Consider the following 18527-nt stretch of genomic DNA (forward strand, 5'->3'; position numbering starts at 1 on the left):
AGTTAGTTTTAATATTTGAAGAGGTTTGACTTTTCTACACAACACTCACACTTAGGGCTCGAATTTACAGAAATTCCTATAATCCTTATCAACGTTTAGATTTCACATTGATCTTTTAGATGTGCACAGCGAAGGGCACGCTGATATAAACTTCGAAATTGATCATTGATGGTCGTTTATGAAGAGGTGGTCTCACCTCTCTCTAATTGGCCACAGCAGGGACAGATTCTAGGTATATGTACCTCAGGAGTTGCCATTCGGGTGTACACGTGACTTAGCAATGAATGATATCAATTCGTGAAGATGAAACCACATGGTGGGGATTATTCAGAAAATGCAGTGCGTACTTGGGTAATTGCAAGGTACCGCGAAGGAAGCGGTTGATCAATAGATCTTGAATACCCGGCAAGCAGCGGTTGAATATATAAAATCAACGATCGATAAGAACTGCTCACAGATCCGCAGTCGATATCATACCTATATATCTCCACAATCTTGAATTCATAATAAAAGATTGAATATATATATATAGCAATGATCCTTGAAGAAGATACAGGAGATTTTCCAGCAGTGGACAAGCTTTACGCCAATTTGGTGAAAGAAGGTATATCACACACCATTTCAAGAAAATGAACCAGTGAAACACAGCTATTTGTTTTGTTGAAAACAATTTCGAAGCTTATATCAGCATCAGCAATCGGTTTACTATCTGTCTATTTTTTTAGGAGGTGAAACTTTTCAACAGACTCTGGCGTGGATACCCTAGTGTGTGGGATTTTTACCCACTAAAACCGGGGTCCTTTCGCCTCTGGTCGATCCTACCTACCGTCCTTTAAGCCGTTCGTCTGGCTCACTGGCAAGTCGATCGAAAGCTGACCAGTTCACTATTCCACCAGTAATTGGGACTTCTAGTGGGAGACGAGCATCTCCTAGGAATTGATGCGTTATATGCTTTAGCGATGCATTGTGCGAAATGGAGGGCTCTATTGTCTTGCTAACCTGGCATAGCCACACTTCCATGAATGTTAGTTAATCCATTGCTTTTGTAGACCATCTTGGCGTTATTTTCCATTTTCAGGTCTACAATTGAACCGGACCCCCTTTTCGATTAGTTCGTTGGTCAGAAACATACCTTATTGGCCAAATGCTTCTAATAGGCACCGTCTCTTTGTTGCTCTACTCGATGGACCACGCATTGAAGTCACCGGCTATCATCTTTATACTTCGTCCTCTTATGTTGAGGACAATACCGTCTACTAAGTCTTCAAATTCAAACAATCTGAGGCTCGGTGGAATGGGTTCGTTTATGATGGCAATCTCCATCTTGGATTCGAAAGTGGTCTGCGCAAGTAACTTCCTTTACCACCCTATAATGATTGAGGCTCATTTATTTTTTCATTTTATTTAACGGCATTTACGATTTCCTACAATATGCCGGTTATCCCGACAATATGCCGATTGGAGTGTTCGATGCCGCTAATGCATGCCTTCGTGAAGTGTCCAAACGTCCAACGGTACTGACCCCATTTCCGGTCATTGTAATCTTAAGAACAAATGAAAAATTATTAAAAAAAATTGTCTACTCATATTGAGTCAGCGAAGCAATAAATAAAGTTCAAGTAAAATATTCAATTTGAAATAATAAAAACTTGTTGTTTCTTTTTCGTTGGTGTGAATGTTTATTCTTGCCAATACCGATATTTCGGGAACCACTTGTTCCTTTCATCAGTGCTAACAAGTTTTCTGTGAAAATCGGACTATTGCTAACAAAATTATAATAGGTCAAAATTCTGAGTGTAATTATGCGGACTTGTTAGCACTGATGAAGGGAACAAGTGGTTCCCGAAATATCGGTATTTGCAAGAATAAACATTCACACCAACGAAAAAGAAACAACAAGTTCTTATTATTTCAAATAATTAATCATTGGAAACACCGCATAATTTCACTCAGAAAAATATTCAAGAAACTGGTTGGCGCGTGCAGCAAAGTCCAATCAAAATATTCCTTCGCTGACACAAATCGAAGCGATCAAAATTTAACTATTGTAAATCGTGTTCCAAGGTATAACATATGTCGTTTACTTTTTCTTGATTGGATTAAGAGTTCGAGTTAAAATGTTTTTGTCACTTTTCGAGTTTCAGATGTTACAGCATCTCTTTAAAGAGATATGTTCCCTTAGACGTAAACCACCCATCCAATTCGAACTTTCCCTACGGCTAACCAATTCTGCATTCTCACCACTGGCAGTCTTATTATGGCCGTCTGAGTGCCGCAATAAGATTTTCTTAGCCTCACGATGGACTCCTCTCCCGTGGAAACCTCTTTGTGGATCCTCTCTGTCTGCGATGAATTATATTGCTGCACACTTGTCTCCGCCGCATTAGCAGTATACCGTGAGCCGCAATCTCAAAGGAGGAGCTGCGTCCACATTAGGCTAAGTACCAGTAGATATGTTATTGAGAAGGCGGAAGTGACAGTGAAAGGGTCACCCAAGATAGGACGACAGTTCCATTGCTGGCTATGCCATAGTGGCTCGCGAGCAGGATGGCAAAGAAATACATGGCATAGAATAATAGAGGAAGGGTGTAGTTTTCTCGGTACGACCCACTAAGGGGATACTCGCAACCATATATATCACAAGTAACAGAAAATGCTTCTCTACTTTACCTCAAATAATAAAATTTACACAAATGTGCATATTTCTTACTTTATTGTTTAAACTTTCCTTTAAACAATCACATCGCAATACGATTAGTACAGTAGTAAAAAATACCATTGGCTATAACAATTTGAAGGAAAGAAGTAGCAGGAAAATAAGTTAAACATAGAAGATAAAAAATAGTTAAATTAGCACTGAGTCTTAACAATAGTATAATGTACAAATATGTCAAATTATATTACACTGGGAATGAGTTCGAACTGGTCAACAGTGTCCTAGAATATTAAGCTTAAGTCACTAAAACCCTTCACGAGCAGGCCTAAATTCATATGATTCGCCAACTTTGTGAATGCAAGGTACCTAAAAATTGAAAAGATTTAATTTTATCAAACAGAATATGCGTAATGTGAAAGAGGATTGATTTTTCTAATTATCAGACCTTCATTACTCACCTGAACTAGATTAAAATATATTGAGCCCATAAACTGCGCTGCAGACGTGTTTGTTTTCTTCAAACATGAGAAAAGCATATCATCGCATATACAATGGGACCTGAAATTGAGAGAGGAGGCTCATTTCTGGTTCTTCAAATTCAACTGGAAATTGGCATTAACTTCTCCTTACTTCGTATAAATCGATTCATTGTGTAACTCATATCGTCTTTGGAAAGCTCTCACTTTCATTGGGCATAAATCATGTGTGCGGCAACATCGATCCATGGTCATTTCTGTTCCTAAATCTTTGTAAGTTCTGGCGATGTCTCCTGTTCCACACCATTTAGTGCCTGTTGAAAATATTGACGCAAATTAGGAGTAGAAAGAATGTATAGAATGTTAGAAATAATTACCTGGTATAATCCCGTTGAGTAAGGACAAAGGACTTCGCGGGAATAAAGCTTGTTTCGGATCCGCTTCGCGCTTGCTGTCTCTTCGGACGCTATTGTTTGTTGCATTTAATTTTTCTACCATATCACATTGTTTCATTAATTTTATCATTTCCGAAAAGTTGATTTCTAAAGGTTCATTTAAATCAGAAAGCTGCTTCAACAGACGCTGCCCTTCTTCGTCGTTACTGGAAGAAATAGAGAAATTGAAATATTTTTTTAATCTCTGATTGAAAAGAGGAAGAAAGAAAGAACAACAGCATTTTTGGGTGAATATGAAGTCCACATTACTAGCTTCAGAAAATCAGAAGCCTCTAACAGAATACTTTTCATAGAAGACAAGTTAAAGATGGGTGTTTGCAAATAACCAGATAATCCCCTCAGGTACCAACAGCCAAATTTATTTCTACTTTTACTTATCGTAAGTGAATGCGAATCTTTAAAACTTCCTCGTTATTAATATCTGCTAAGCCATGGATTCAGTTTAGAATTGGTTCTCATGCGTCCGTAAAAACAGTTTCAGAATCAGTTTCATCTCAACCGACTCAGCATTGAAGGTACACTCTTCGAGCACAGAAATTACTGTAATAGGCAATTTAGCATTGGCAGACCACCAAAAAACGTGGGATTGAATCGACCTCGGCAGTAGTTGCAAAATTGTGTTTGAATGTGTATAATTAATCTAAGGATACGATTATTTAATAGTTAGGCATCTTCGCTTGTAATATATGTTACCGCCGCGCGTACTGAAGGTCCTGGTAACACTTGCAGTATGTATTTTCTGAAAATTAATTCTATAAACTTTTTGCAATTCTTTACCACCCTAAATTGATTACTGTTCGACTTGCTAAAATATAGTATCTAAGTAATAGGTTGCTGTTGGAATTGTGCTATTGCTGCTGCTATGGGCAACTAGATGCACATCGGAGTCAACAAGTGGTCAGGTTGGTGACTGTATTGTGGCCCATCGAAAACAGCTATAGCGTTGTGAGTGACCAACGTGAAAATTTGTTGGAAAAATTATGCCAAATCGATATAGAATTGCATACAAATTCCGGCCTAAGTCGTAGGGGAGCTGAGCCCTTGAATCATTTCGGTAACACTGCTCTTAGGGCAGAGACAGCTTCTAATGAGTTACCTCTGCCCTGGCGGAAACGGTAGGAGTCTGAATCTTTTAAACTTTCGATGGTAACCAAATAGAGGAGAGAAAAGTGAGACAAAGTATCTCCCCAATTAGTCCGGTCCTCTATCAAGTGGATGGCGGACTCACGGCTCCCTCCATTCTTAATAAAAACTTTTTTTCGATCAGCTCCCCTCGTGCGTTAAAATATTGTTGTGGCTATTATCATTGCGACAACAGTCAAAACGCGTATACCCCTCAACTAGCCCCGCAAAACGGACCCTTTTCTCCGGGATCTTAGCGATCATTCTGTTCTTCCACTTCCTGAGTAACGTCTCGGTTTCCAATAATTTCTAAATGAGTAGGTGAGGTAATTCCGTACAAACTATCGATGCAAAAAAGGCACCATAGACAAGATGATCATGTTTATTTTCCTTCTGACAATTTTATTTACAAAACTCTTCTCCTAACCTTCCCCAATACCCTAAAATCCATTTAAATATTTCCCAGATTTCTTCTGGAATTATCTATCTGATAAAACTGAAATGATAACGAAATCCACCGGAGTTGTGTGAAAATCGTGGAAAGTGGGAGAACTTTCGTAATTCGCAAGTGTAGATTTTAGTGGACATCGTCTGTCGTGAAAACCTTGATACAATTTTCCCTGCTGGAGGCACAGAAATTGCATTAAAATTAATGGCATAGTGCTACGGGCTTGCACCCTTCTGTATCTCCTGATTCCGACGATGGCATTCTAGCTGTTCGAGATCCACAGTTTTGTATAGGCACACTCTTTGTGTCTTCACCTATCAACAATTCTTGAATCGAAGTGGGAGAAATGGGCGAAGAAACATCTGGAGAAGAATCGTATATGTATTATTGCTTCAAATCTTCAATGTTTACTGGACATTCTAGGAATAAAAAAAAGGCAGAAAGTTGACTGACGGTTTTGTCCAAGGCAGAGGTAACTCATAAGACGCTGCCTCACCTCTGCTTTGGGAGCAGCGTGATCGAAAGTAACGATAGATGGAAAATGCTCCACTTAAATATAATCGCAAACACGTAATGGGTACGAATTATATTTAAGTGAAATCCGAAGGAGAAAGAGGGAGTAAGTAGCTCCCTAAGTGGCTCGGTCCATCACTAAGTGGGTACGGACTTAGGACTCCCAGTATCTTCAACAAAAAATATTATTCTAGGAATGTTCGACATTTAGCATGTTTCTGGCAAATTTTTGATATTTTCATAAACTTCTGGACTTGGAAGAGAAAAAATTGTGGTCAAACAACCCCCACATTCCCGAGCCTAGCTAGAGGCGAACAATCAAGTGTAGGTGAAAAACTTCAGTGGAGCTTCGGTATTTGCGGGCGGACCTTCACAGTCGATTTCGCCAACTTTCTTGACTTATGGGATAGCTCCCTCCTCTAGGTCAAGCATTTACAGTTGAAGAAGAAAACCGATCTACTTATATTCATTAAGAGCTTTAATTGAGGAAACTGCATACTACCCACTTTATTTCTAACTTTGTAACTGCAGAAATTTGCTAGCACAAATCAATTGCTTGGGTATTATATGATAAAAGCCATCAGAGTTACCACTTCAGTATGTAGTATAGGAAGCTACGCTCTGCTTGTGCCTACAAAATCCTTTTTTGAATACATAACTAGGTCTATGCGTCCCCCCCCCCCTAAGTTGAACATCGACCGCTTGTGTGACCCAACTGTCACTCGATAGTGATGGAGCTATTTTGCTGATCGAATGGCAAGATATACTGAGTAACCTGCCTCAGAATGTTGCTGAGTATTGGGCCCCCATCAAAAGTGCTCTTTTCTCGAATGCTTCGGTCGTCGGTCACGTACCGAAGAAGCGTTATAAGATCTGGCTGCAGATCGTGGAAGTGGATCGAAACGGAAAGGATAGAAGGCTCTACTGACTGCTACGAGCGATGGTGGGGATGACGCGCTCCAACTCCGATACCGAGCGAAAACCCGAGAAGTTCAGCGTAGTGTACGCCGTGACAAGAGAGAATTTTCTATTGTGTTCATCAGGAAAGCGGAAAATGGTACATAGCAATGATTTCAGGATTGTATACCACACGACATAGCTTGCATGTGGTCGCAAATCTTTCGATGGTCCTGTAAAAGACATAAATGATCGAATTCTCATCCACGATAATAAACAACTGAAGAGGTAGAAAGAATGCTTCACCATGGTTCTTAACCGTATCACGTCCGGTGAGTTCCTCCTCTTGTAGATGAATGGCTAGAGTAAAGCCGCTGAGCTTGACGCTCCTCTTCCACTCGTATGGAAATCTTGGGTATCCGAAACCTTCCCCAGATATTGGAAGAAGAGGATGATCGTCAAGATTTCAAAGAAGAGGACCCGTTTTGAGTGTAACAATTAGAGGGGTATCTGCGTGCTCCCTACCGTTGCAAAGATAATAGATAAAATAATTCTGGAATACATGAAAGAATATCTGGGCATCTTGTTTGACAGAGAGCAGACTGGTTTCCACTCGGCATCTTCTTGCATCCACCATATCAACACCCTACGGACCACTTTGAAACAGTGCGCAGAGTTTGCTCTTCATGAATTTCAAGAAAGCAACAAATGATGGCGCAAAATGTCACGTGCTGCACCGGGGCAAAATCCCAGAGGATTTTGAGTTCCAAAACGGAGCCCGCCAGGATTGCATTCTGTCACCGATATTATTACTTCTTATTATCCACCGATCTTCTAGCTGCCTTGCCTGGAGAACGTAGATGAGCACAGTGGACAATAACATCTTTCCTCAAACACCTCGACTACGCTGACGACATCTGCTTTCTTTCTCACTGAGTCATGGACCACGGAGCTCTGGATTTGAAAAGGGAGACAAGTAGAGTTGGCCTGAAGATAAACACCACCAAAACAAAGATTCTCAGTCTAACCGGTCAACGCACTCTCCCTGTCTGCATTAATGAGGAGAGCATCAAAAGTGTCAATCAATTTTTATATTTAGGAACCGTGGTTTCTGCCGACGGTGACATCGAAATGGATGTTGTCCACCGCATTAACAACACTAGATCCGCTTTTGCTGCCCTGTCTAAAATCTATAAATGCAATTATCTCAATACCAAGATCAAGTTGACATTGTTCTGTTCTAATATTCTTTCTGTGTTGCTATATGGGAGTAGCACATGGAAAATGATCCCCACGGTTACTCAAAAGCTCCAGCTTTCGTCCACACTTCTCTGTGTAGTACCATTGGAGTAGGCTAGCCTGACACTATCTCAAACCAATAATTTAGTCGGCGGACAGGTCTAGCACTTGAATATACTGTGGTCGGAAGGTTGAAGTGGCAGTGGATGGGAACATTTGCATTGCGGTCTACGCGATGCAGTACAATCCGCTCTCCTAAGATGGATTAGATAGAAATACTATCTTTCGAATAGTGAAGTCGCAGAAATTTATGCAAACGAATAAGGTAATCTCCCTTCCAGTGTGAGGAAGGAAGTGGGGGCTGTCAAACTGAAGACGAATACGTCTTGGTAGGGTTTTCTTCAATGACAAATTTGCACCGTTTCAATTAAACATTGTCTTTAAAGGTAGTATGAAACAAGTCGAGAAACCGGAAGCTGGACGCTTCAGGTACGAAAGGTTTTGTGTATTTCTTAGTACGTAGCACGTAATATATCCATATATTATGTGAGAGTATCCACTTTCGGGTGATATTGACATTCACAGTCTTCAATTTTCAAAGAAGCAACAAATTTGAGGTATTATAACTTTGTTAGTAATAGTGCGATTTCCACCAAACTTAGTAGGATCATGCTCTATATTATAGCCTATATCACTGCAAAATTTCATGGTACTAGGATGAACTTAAGGGGGGTTTCTAACCAATTACAAAAAATTGTAGTAATATACTATTATTAACTTTATTTAAAAAGATATCGGCACGGAAGGTATTTCGGAGCCAAGGCACCATATAGTGGCAGCCTCCTGATTTTTTTCAGATTTTTCGGTATGGTAGTTTCTGAGAATGGCCCCCTTAAAGAAGTGCTCACTTTCAACCCCCCGCGCTTCTCACCCTTCCAACGAATGTCAAAACTAAGATCGACTTTGGAAAGTACTAATCGAGACCTTTAATTTGATACCCCACATGACTATATTTGATGAAAAAAAATTTTACACCCCCCTTTTGCATGTATGGGGACCCCCCCTTAAATTCGACGTAAAAGGATGTAATTCACTGTATGCGTGAGCGTTCACAGTTCCCACCTTTCTACCAAATTAGGTGTCAATCGCTATAACCGTCTCCGAGAAAAATGCGTGTGACGGACAGACAGACAGACAGACAGACAGACAGACAGACGGACAGACAGACAGACAGACAGACAGACAGACAGACAGTAAACCGATTTTAATAAGGTTTTGTGTTTACACAAAACCTTAAAAAGGACCCTAAGAAACCAAGCTGCAAAGCGTTGACACACCGACATGACAATATTACAGATACGGGAGCTACCCTCAACGATGAAAAATTAAGTAAATTTTCATTGCAACACTTCAGATACAAGATAGTCTCGAAGATATTCGGTAGAGCTGAATGATGTTAGAGAGGAAGAAAGTTTTATAAAGCTCAATATTTTCAATGCCGCGACGCAGTAGATGTCTGCCTTGAAAATAGTTCTGAATGTACATAAAGTGTCCACCAAAAGCGTAATAGAAATCGCAAACGGGAAGATAGTATGAAGGGTTTTTTTGTGTTTCATACGTACCGCTTTATTTTTATGCAGCTCGTCAAGTGCAACAGCATGTGAGATTATTCATTTTGCTCCTCGGTTTTGTACATATCGGTATCTTGCTTAAACTGGACATAAAGTGATATTATTCATTGCATGTGTAGGGGTTCACAGTTCCAACATCTTCACCGAATTTCATGTCTATAATTATAACCGTTTTCGAATAAATTTTGTGTGGCAGACAAACAGACAACCTATGAGGAGTGACTAAATATCACATCAGGAACATCCCCTGGTGGCCAACCGAAGCATACCTGATGTGGAAATATGTGCATAGGTACATATAACGTTAGGGATCGCAAAAGTAGGCGACACGTCAATGCCAAGGAAATACGCATTTCCCACAAGAAGACCCTGCTGTTGGTGGAGTAGTGAACTGGCCAATCATTGATCCAGTTGAGAGAGGCAGGAAAACCAAACTGGTTACCAAACGAAACAAGACAGAATTCTCTACGAAACTATGCCTAGAGGCGGACTTCACAAGTTGCATCACTTTCAAGCCTAGGCGAAGATAGTAGCGAAATTGAGTAGTATATATGTAAATGGCACATACAGAATTCTTGGCAATTCCGAACTTATGGGGTTACTTTTCACTTGTAGACTGCTGATAACCATGGTGGTAAGCTCAATATCAACACTTCTAATGAAACACACATAAACTGACTGTGATTTGCACAAGAACCCCGTAAAGTCGTATCCTGCTCTCAGGGCCGTCTGAGAGAAATTCGCGAACATATACAAAGTAATGTCCGCCTCGCCTTTATCGGAGGCGAAGCCGAAAGGGTGAGATCTAAGTAGATGGTAATAGCGGTGAGGGCGCTGAGAATAGAGTTAGTGGACACACTGGCTGATCCCTTCCATCGGGGATTAGTTACGGAAAAAGTATGGAGAGATCAATTATACGTAATCTTACCCAATTTCTTTCTGGACTTGGAAGATATTCGGACACATCACGAAGAAAGAAAACTAGAGGAAACTCTGGGAAAAAGAATTTTTGCCACGATGATTGAGGCGCTCAGTGATCGAATCTATTCAATGTGAATTAGGAGCAGCAGAAGGGAGCAGAAAAGCACTCTTGTAGCACGAACAGAGGAAAAGAGACCTAGCCAGAGCGAGCTAAATCCGCTCCATTTTATGGTGGTTTTGCTGTGTTGATAGGAGCAGGGGTAGATTTCAATGGAAAAATGCCCAGACACTGGCGTTCTCAAGCTAGTGTCTTTTGAAGATTTCGCCCCGGCAGACAGACAGATGAAAAGAGAAACGGCACAAGTGGAGCAAATCAATGTTCCGTGAATTCCGCTTCCACATTACAAGAGGGATGCATATCATATTGTACAATTCCAAGTCTGAACATATGCCCAGCTAGTGAATTATGGCCAGTCAGACTGCCCCCAACACTTCTGTAAGTCTTCTTGTTTTTCGATAGGATAAACTTTGCAGTATGCTTTTTAGGGTCTGGCAGGACACTTTGGTGTGTGTAGTAGTGTTTAGCCCCCACCACCTGTCATCATCCTCTTTCGTGCATTCGAGATTTTGCTTCCCTTTAAACTATAGTAACCAGGTAGCCAGAGTAATTCCACCGTACTGAACCTGAAAATAGAGTTCAATCGGTTTCTACAGGGTGCGGCAGCATAACTTCCTTTTTTCAAAACTCAATAAAAACTATTGTATGCATCGGAAAATATTTATTTATTTTTTATAATGTAGGTACATGTCTAAATTTTTATTTACATTGTTTTGAAGATCAAATCTGTTAGGTGACGTCCCCCATTCTCCATACATTGTGTAAACCGATTTCTGGCGTTTGTCATGACTCTTGTTAGCAACATTGACGCTCTCACTGCTTCAATGTTCTCAGGTGATCAAACGGGCCGAGGGACTCCAGTTCTTCCTTTTGTCGCACTTGCAGTTTGTCTGAATGTAGTGACCCATGTAACAATTGATTTGCGATTCCGAAATGCACGCTGTATTGCAATAACCGAACATCCGCTTGAAAAGTAAACCTCAACGGCAAAGGCACGCTCCTCACTATTCCAACGCATGATGGCGACTGAACCATGTCGGGACAAAACTTTACAGTATCCCCTCTTGAACGAGACCACTAGCGCTCCGCTATGACATCAACTAACTGAGTGGCGTGCATTTTAAAAAAGGAAGTTATGCTGCCGCACCCTGTATATCGCTAAACGATTTTCGAGGTGATCAAAGGACTAGTTAGGTCCCTCGCTTTACGATGTGTGTGCCTTTTAACCGCTCGACAATCACCAAGATAATATTGCTAATTTTGTGCATAGGAATGAGGGCCTCTTTCCATAGGTTGAAACATAGCACTTGGGGAAGAACAAATTGCAAAGAAGTGATCCGTCATGTGCATCTAGCACCTCCGTAGTCGAGTGACTAAGACGGGCCTTTTCACAGAAGTGAACATGTGTGGGAATAATAAAGCCCACAGGCTTCAGCGTGGGACAATATAACCCAATTTATACATATGGTACTCACATATTGCTTATTTCGGAACAGATATGAATATGTTGTCTGTCGTTAAAAACTTTCTCCTTCCACCACTTGCCCGAGGATACTGATTTACATATACAGGCATATCTACCTTGCAGTTGGTCTTGTTTAATAATTAATTCTGTGAAAGTCAATTGGTTCCGTTTGAAGCTAACATGTTCGTGTTTCTAATGTTTATGATTCTTCCAGATTAACATGGTACAAATTGAACAGTTTGTAATGAATAATTTAGACAAATTTCGTATGAAACTTTCCTGAATATTGATTTCGATGTCTCGTGCAATTGTCTGGTTTCATTTAATTGAGAAAAAGCGTTTTGTTTCGTGATAAGATACGAGTAGTAAAGGTATCAATGTGTGACTATATCTTTTTCAAGTGTTTCAAGTAACCTCTTTCCAACAAATGCAATGGTACTTGTTTTCAAAAACTTCACCATTTTGAACGTGTCTGTGATTACAACACTAAATTGGTTCCAGTACAATTACATTGTATGATCTTTCCGAAAAAAATACCAATTACATGCTACATAACAGCTCAACCATCGTTACGTATATATTATACTTTTCCTGCAGAGTTATCTGCATCTTGCGTAACATTAACATCTGAAATTTATGCATATTTGAAGGTTGAAAACCGAATTCATTATCACCTTACCCTTCCATCTAAGTAAGTTCTATAATAAATCAAGCTGACATTGTGCTAATGGTCTCCCATGTGTTTATTACTATTGTCTATATGAATTTAAAAAAATACCGAAAAATCTAAAAATTGTAGAAAAAAGATTTCATCAAGTTCCGCATAGTAAAAAGTCATTGGATTGCATAATCCCACATCTCCGACATTAAAATTATGTTAATTTTTCTGTTTTTCCGAGTATCTTTTGTGACGAATGAGTATCTTTACTGACAAAGCAAGCATGAAATAATCATTTAGTTGAAAATGGTGCACGAAAGAAAGACTCTCACTTTTATTTAACATTCGTTGATTTTATCTTATTGCTTTTGGTTATGAAGTATAAGGTCTAAGCGCTGCAAACCTCGCGCCAAACGGCCACTAGCTTTCACTTAAGATTAAGTGAAGTATATTTATGTGTGTACATAGATACGTGCAGATGTTAAAGCTTATGTCCAAGCAAAGAGTGGAAATACAACTTGAATTTTGATTAGTTTTTCTAATCACTCATAATTGGCCAAGGTGAAAACGTTTTTATAGATTTTTAAGAGAAAAACTAAATTTAATTGGAATGAAATTACTGACAAGATAAATCTTTAATGAAGGGTAAATAATTACTGCATCTTAGATAATTTTGTGGAGAAAGAAGACAACATGCGCTTTAGGTTTGAGCTGTGACATCCCACCAAAAAGTCCATTACTTGTTCGTTTGTAAATTCGGTATTCGGTACCAATTGGATTTATATATGGGAAAACCAGTAAAACATTTTAGCGGCTTCCATATGTCATCATTCCCAAATAAACAAACATACGTATTTACGTTTAACTTGCAAACTGAGATAGAAACCTTACAGTCGAGGGAAAGGTTAATTCGATTCTACTGATAACCAGAAAACGAACACGCGGTGAAAGTTAATCAACGTCTCGTTGTTTAGCAAGAATTATAATATACATATTTTGCATTTTCGAAAAAGTGATAAAAGAGGCGAGATTCAAATTATATTTGTAATTTACATGTCACGAGATTAATAATATAATCGTCTCAATCTAAAGAATTGTTTTCATCAACTTTCAAATTCATAACGAATCTATCTGAAATTTGAATGAGATATCGTAAGTTAGTTCATTACCTGCTCAAAATTTTGTATTAACATCAACATCAACATCAACAACAATCTATCTCTATCTCGATGGATGCTAAAAACGGTATAATGGCAATGGAAGAACTCCGAAGAGGAATTGATGAAGAAAACATCACTATTGCAGCCCCTAGTAGCCCAAACGTAGTGGCTTCAGCCTGCCAGAGGGGCAACCAATCACCACCAAAGACGCAGCAAGAAGAATTCCAAGAAGAGGTGGTAACCAATCAGACCAAGCAGTCTCAAAAAAGAGAAAATTCAATAACAACAATGTCAATTGAAAAGCGAGACAGTGACTTCACTGTAACAAAGTCGAGATCATCTACGACAACATCAGCGTCAAAGAAAAAGAGAAGGCAAACCATGGAGAAGCCATTTCCATCCAGCCGAATGAAGGGAAATTTTTCACGGAAGTTCATCTAGAAGTCCGCAAAAACGCCAAAACAGAAAACGCTGGAGTAGACGCTAAATTTACGTATTTGCGGACTCGAAGCGACGACATACTTGTCGAACTTGGGTTTAAGTGGGAGGCAGTCCAGAGCATTCTAGGCACGAACGCACTGACTTCCAGCCTAGAATTCATGTTAACTCTTGAAATAAGGGATCTGGATTGCCTCACGAACACAAAAGAGGTAGAGAAAGCGATAAAAAGGTCATCATCATCATCAACGGCGCAACAACCGGTATCCGCCTTAATAAGGAACTCAAGACATCCCGGTTTTGCGCCGAGGTCCACCAATTCGATATTCCTAAAAGCTGTCTGGCGTCCTGACCTACGCCATCACTCCATCTTAGGCAGGGTCTGCCTCGTCTTCATACGGATTAAGTGACTCGCCCACCGTAACCTATTGAGCCGGATTTTATTCACAACCTGACGGTCATAGTATCGCTTATAGATTTCGTCATTGTGCTACGGAATCGTCCATCCTCATGCAGGGGGCCAAAAATTCTTCGGAGGATTCTTCTCTCGAACGCGGCCAAGAGTTCGCAATTTTTCTTGCTAAGAGCCCAAGTCTCCGAGAAATACATGAGGACTGGCAAGATCATAGTCTTGAACAGTAAGAGCTTTGATCCTATGGTGAGACGTTTTGAGCGGAACAGTCTTTGTAAGCCGAAATAGGCTCTGTTGGCAGACAACAACCGTGCGCGGATTTCATCATCGTAGTTGTTATCGGTTGTGATTTTCGACCCTAGATAGGAGAAATTGTCAACGGTCTCAAAGTTGTATTCTCCTATCCCTATTCTTCCTGTTTGACCAGTGCGGTTTGATGTTGTTGGTTGATTCGTCTTCGGTGCTGACGTTGCCACCATATATTTTGTCTTGCCTTCATTGATGTGCAGCCCAAGATCTCGCCCCACCTACTCGATCTGGATGAAGGCAGTTTGTACGTCTCGGGTGGTTCTTCCCATGATGTCGATATCGTCAGTATAGGCCAGTAGTTGGGTGGACTTAAAGAGGATCGTACCTCTTGCATTTACCCCACCATCACGGATCACTTTCTCGAGGGCCAGGTTAAAGAGGACGCATGATAGCGCATCCCCTTGTCTTAGACCGTTGTTGATGTCGAATGGTCTTGAGAGTGATCCTGCTGCTTTTATCTGACCTCGCACATTGGTTAGGGTCAGCCTAGTCAGTCTTATTAATTTCGTCGGGATACCGAATTCTCTCATGGCCGTGTACAGTTTTACCCTGGCTATGCTATCATAGGCGGCTTTAAAGTCGATGAACAGATGGTGCAACTGTTGTCCATATTCCAACAGTTTTTCCGTCGCTTGCTGCAGCGAGAAAATCTGATCTGTTGCTGATTTGCCTGGAGTGAAGCCTCTTTGGTATGGGCCAATGATGTTCTGGGCGTATGGGGCTATCCGGCCTAGCAAGATAGTGGAGAATATCTTATAGATGGTACTCAGCAACGTGATACCTTTATAATCGCTGCACTGTGTGATATCTCCCTTTTTATGTATGAAACAGATAATGCCTCGTTGCCAATCGTCAGGCATTGATTCTCTGTCCCATACCTTGAGCACAAGTTGATGAACCACTTGGTGTAACTGGTCGCCTCCATATTTAACCAATTCAGCTGTAATTCCATCGGCTCCTGGCGACTTATGATTTTTTAGCCGATGAATTGCACGGACTGTTTCTCCTAAACTTGGTGGTGGCAGTATTTGTCCGTCGTCTTCAGTTGGCGGGACCTCCAACTCGCCGATGTTCTGGTTGTTCAGTAGCTCATCAAAGTACTCAACCCATCGCTCTAATATGCCCATTCTGTCGGAAATCAGATTTCCCTCTTTGTCTCGGCAGGATGAGCATCGAGGTGTATAAGGCTTCATCCTGCTGACTTGTTGGTAAAAACTTCCGCGCCTGGTGCGGTTGCTCCCTGTACTTTTCTAGTTCACAGACTTGTTGGTTCTCCCAGGCTTCCTTTTTCCGTCTGTGAAGTCGCTTCTCCGCTCGACGGAGTTCATGATAAGTCTCTGCGCGTGCCCGCGTTCTTTGAGAATGCAACATTACTCGGTATGCGGCATTCTTCCGTTCCGTTGCTAGCTTACATTCATCGTCAAACCAGCCGTTCGACTCCTTTTGCGGCTGGGGCCAAGTATGTTTGTAGCCGTATCCATGATAACGTTCTTCAGGTGATTGTGAAGATCATTTGTTGATGCTTCATCTCCAGGTCCTCTGTTGATTGCGGTTATTGCGGCATCCATTTCCCTCTTATAGGTGTCGCGGAGGGTTGTGTTATCGAAATCTGAGGTGGGAGTTACATCTGTCAACTCAAGAGGACAAAAATTGGCCACTGGCATTGCTCTAGAGAAAACAGCAAACCAATTTCTTCATTTCGGGAAAATAAAGATCAGGTGCATCATGTGCTGGATAAGAGACTTGCAAAGGGCAGGGCAAAAGCACCTTGTGTTACTAGTGTGGCGAAGGGCATACGAAGGAGTCGAGTTGGAAAAACGTGGTTTTTTGCAAAGACCGCGGTCTGCAGAAAGAAGATGTGGCTCATGCCCCTCAATCCACCCCCCCCCCCCCCCCCCCAAGTTGCAGAAAGTGAAAAGACAAGCAACATGATCCATATCCTGCAACCGAACATGCATAGCAGTGCAATTGTTTTCTTGGGGGTAGATTGGGCAAGAAAGGTGAGCTGACTTGTGCTCCTCAACTCAGCCTCAGGTATGCCGATACATCTGGTACTGCTGCCATTTGGGTGAGCGATATGGTTAACTTGCGCGGGTCGATGAGATAGCTTTGTTTGAGTTCGTTATGCCGAAGTGGTTTTTTTTCTCCGCGCCCTGGTTGTGAGAGCGTTTTTTCTGACATAACCTTTGCTGCGGAGTCTTTAGGGTCAGCAATGTAGCGATAGAGGGTAGTAGAAGATTCAACGACACCAGCAGTACAGTTTCTTCGAAGTGGCAAACGACTTCCCCCAATGTTCTGACATCGAGAAAATCGACGTTAGAAAATTTGCCGAAGCTCTTTTAAGAGGAGTAAATCAGAGACAAGACCCGGACAGACAACACTTGGACGTGGATAGAAGAACTGCAACGGAATCGTTAGTACACTCAGTAATGAAAGGAGCTTCCGCCACGGTAAGTTACTTGTATACTGGTGGACGGCTGAATTTACTAGTCTACGAAGGAATTGCCTCAGACTTGGGCGAATTACTCAACATAGAAGAAGCCAAGATCAGATTCGCAGAATATAAAAGCGTAAAGTAATCTCCGCAACAAAATCAATAGGCTGAAAGCACGCTGTTGGCAGGAGTTAAGAAGTGACATTAACAGGGAGCCATGGGGCGTCGGGTGAAAGTTGGTCGGTGTCAATCAATCACCCCGTTCCAAAGGAGCAGTAAAGATGGAAGAAATCTTGAATGCACTTGCTGACGTTGTCATTGAGACCAAGAATACCAAGGAATGCCCAATCTTCACTTAAAGGAATAAGAGCAGGCCGGTCCGGTCGATGAAAAAACCACCAGGACCGAATGATATTCCCAGCAAAGTGCTGAAACTTGTATTCGGGTATAATCCGAACTTCCTACTCACACGCATTCAACGAATGTTTGAAAGCAGGTGCTTTTCATCCAAGTTCAACACCGATTCAACGCTTGTCGACAGTTGGAGAGTTATCTTGCTGATCGGACGGCAAATACCATGAGTTTCCCCACTGAGAATATCGACGAGCACTGGGTCGCCATCAAAAATGCTCTTCTCTCGAGCGTTACGCCGTGAAAGCGAAACAATGAATGGAAGGGGTTGAAGGGTTCGCGAGTGATAGCGAACGTGGCGCCATGGTCACAAATCTTTTTTATGGTCCTTGAAGAACGCTAACGATCGACTTCTCATCCACGATAAGGGGTAACTGAAGAGGTGGAAAGAACACTTCACCACGGTTGTTAACCATATCATATCCGCTGAAATTCCTCCTCTTGTAAATGAAATCAATGAATCAATCACGATAACATGCAGAAACGGACTGTTCCTCCAAACTAAATAAAAAGAAAAAGTAGATTCACACAGAGTATAGACGCTGCGCGTAACGGTCTCCCCGCAGCGTCATTTATCGCTGCACCTGTAGTTACTGCAGGTTTAACACTCATATGGAAATCTTGAGAAATCGAGACTTTTCCCAAAGAGTCGAAGAAAGGGATTTTAAGTCTGCGATGTCTGCGTGTTCCCTGCCGTTGCAAAGATAATATCTAAAATGATCCTATAACGTATCAAAGAACATCTCGAAACTTGATCGACGGAG

At 41.2% G+C, this 18527-nt stretch overlaps 1 protein-coding gene across 2 annotated transcripts in view; it reads right to left on the bottom strand.

The window, feature by feature from the left end:
* Positions 1-2694: 2694 nt before the first annotated feature.
* LOC119658073 overlaps positions 2695-18527 on the bottom strand; it is a 35420-nt gene continuing 19587 nt past the window's right edge. For both annotated transcript variants that reach the window (XM_038065333.1, XM_038065332.1), the window contains exons 4-7: positions 3510-3733; positions 3287-3446; positions 3115-3214; positions 2695-3022 (exon numbers count right to left, since the gene is read on the bottom strand). In XM_038065333.1, coding sequence (XP_037921261.1) covers positions 2960-3022; positions 3115-3214; positions 3287-3446; positions 3510-3733 — 547 coding nt within the window. In that variant the 3' untranslated portion in view covers positions 2695-2959. The remainder of the gene's footprint in view (positions 3023-3114; positions 3215-3286; positions 3447-3509; positions 3734-18527) is intronic.

The sequence above is a fragment of the Hermetia illucens genome, chromosome 5 (assembly GCF_905115235.1).
Source record: "Hermetia illucens chromosome 5, iHerIll2.2.curated.20191125, whole genome shotgun sequence".
Taxonomy (NCBI): domain Eukaryota; kingdom Metazoa; phylum Arthropoda; class Insecta; order Diptera; family Stratiomyidae; genus Hermetia; species Hermetia illucens.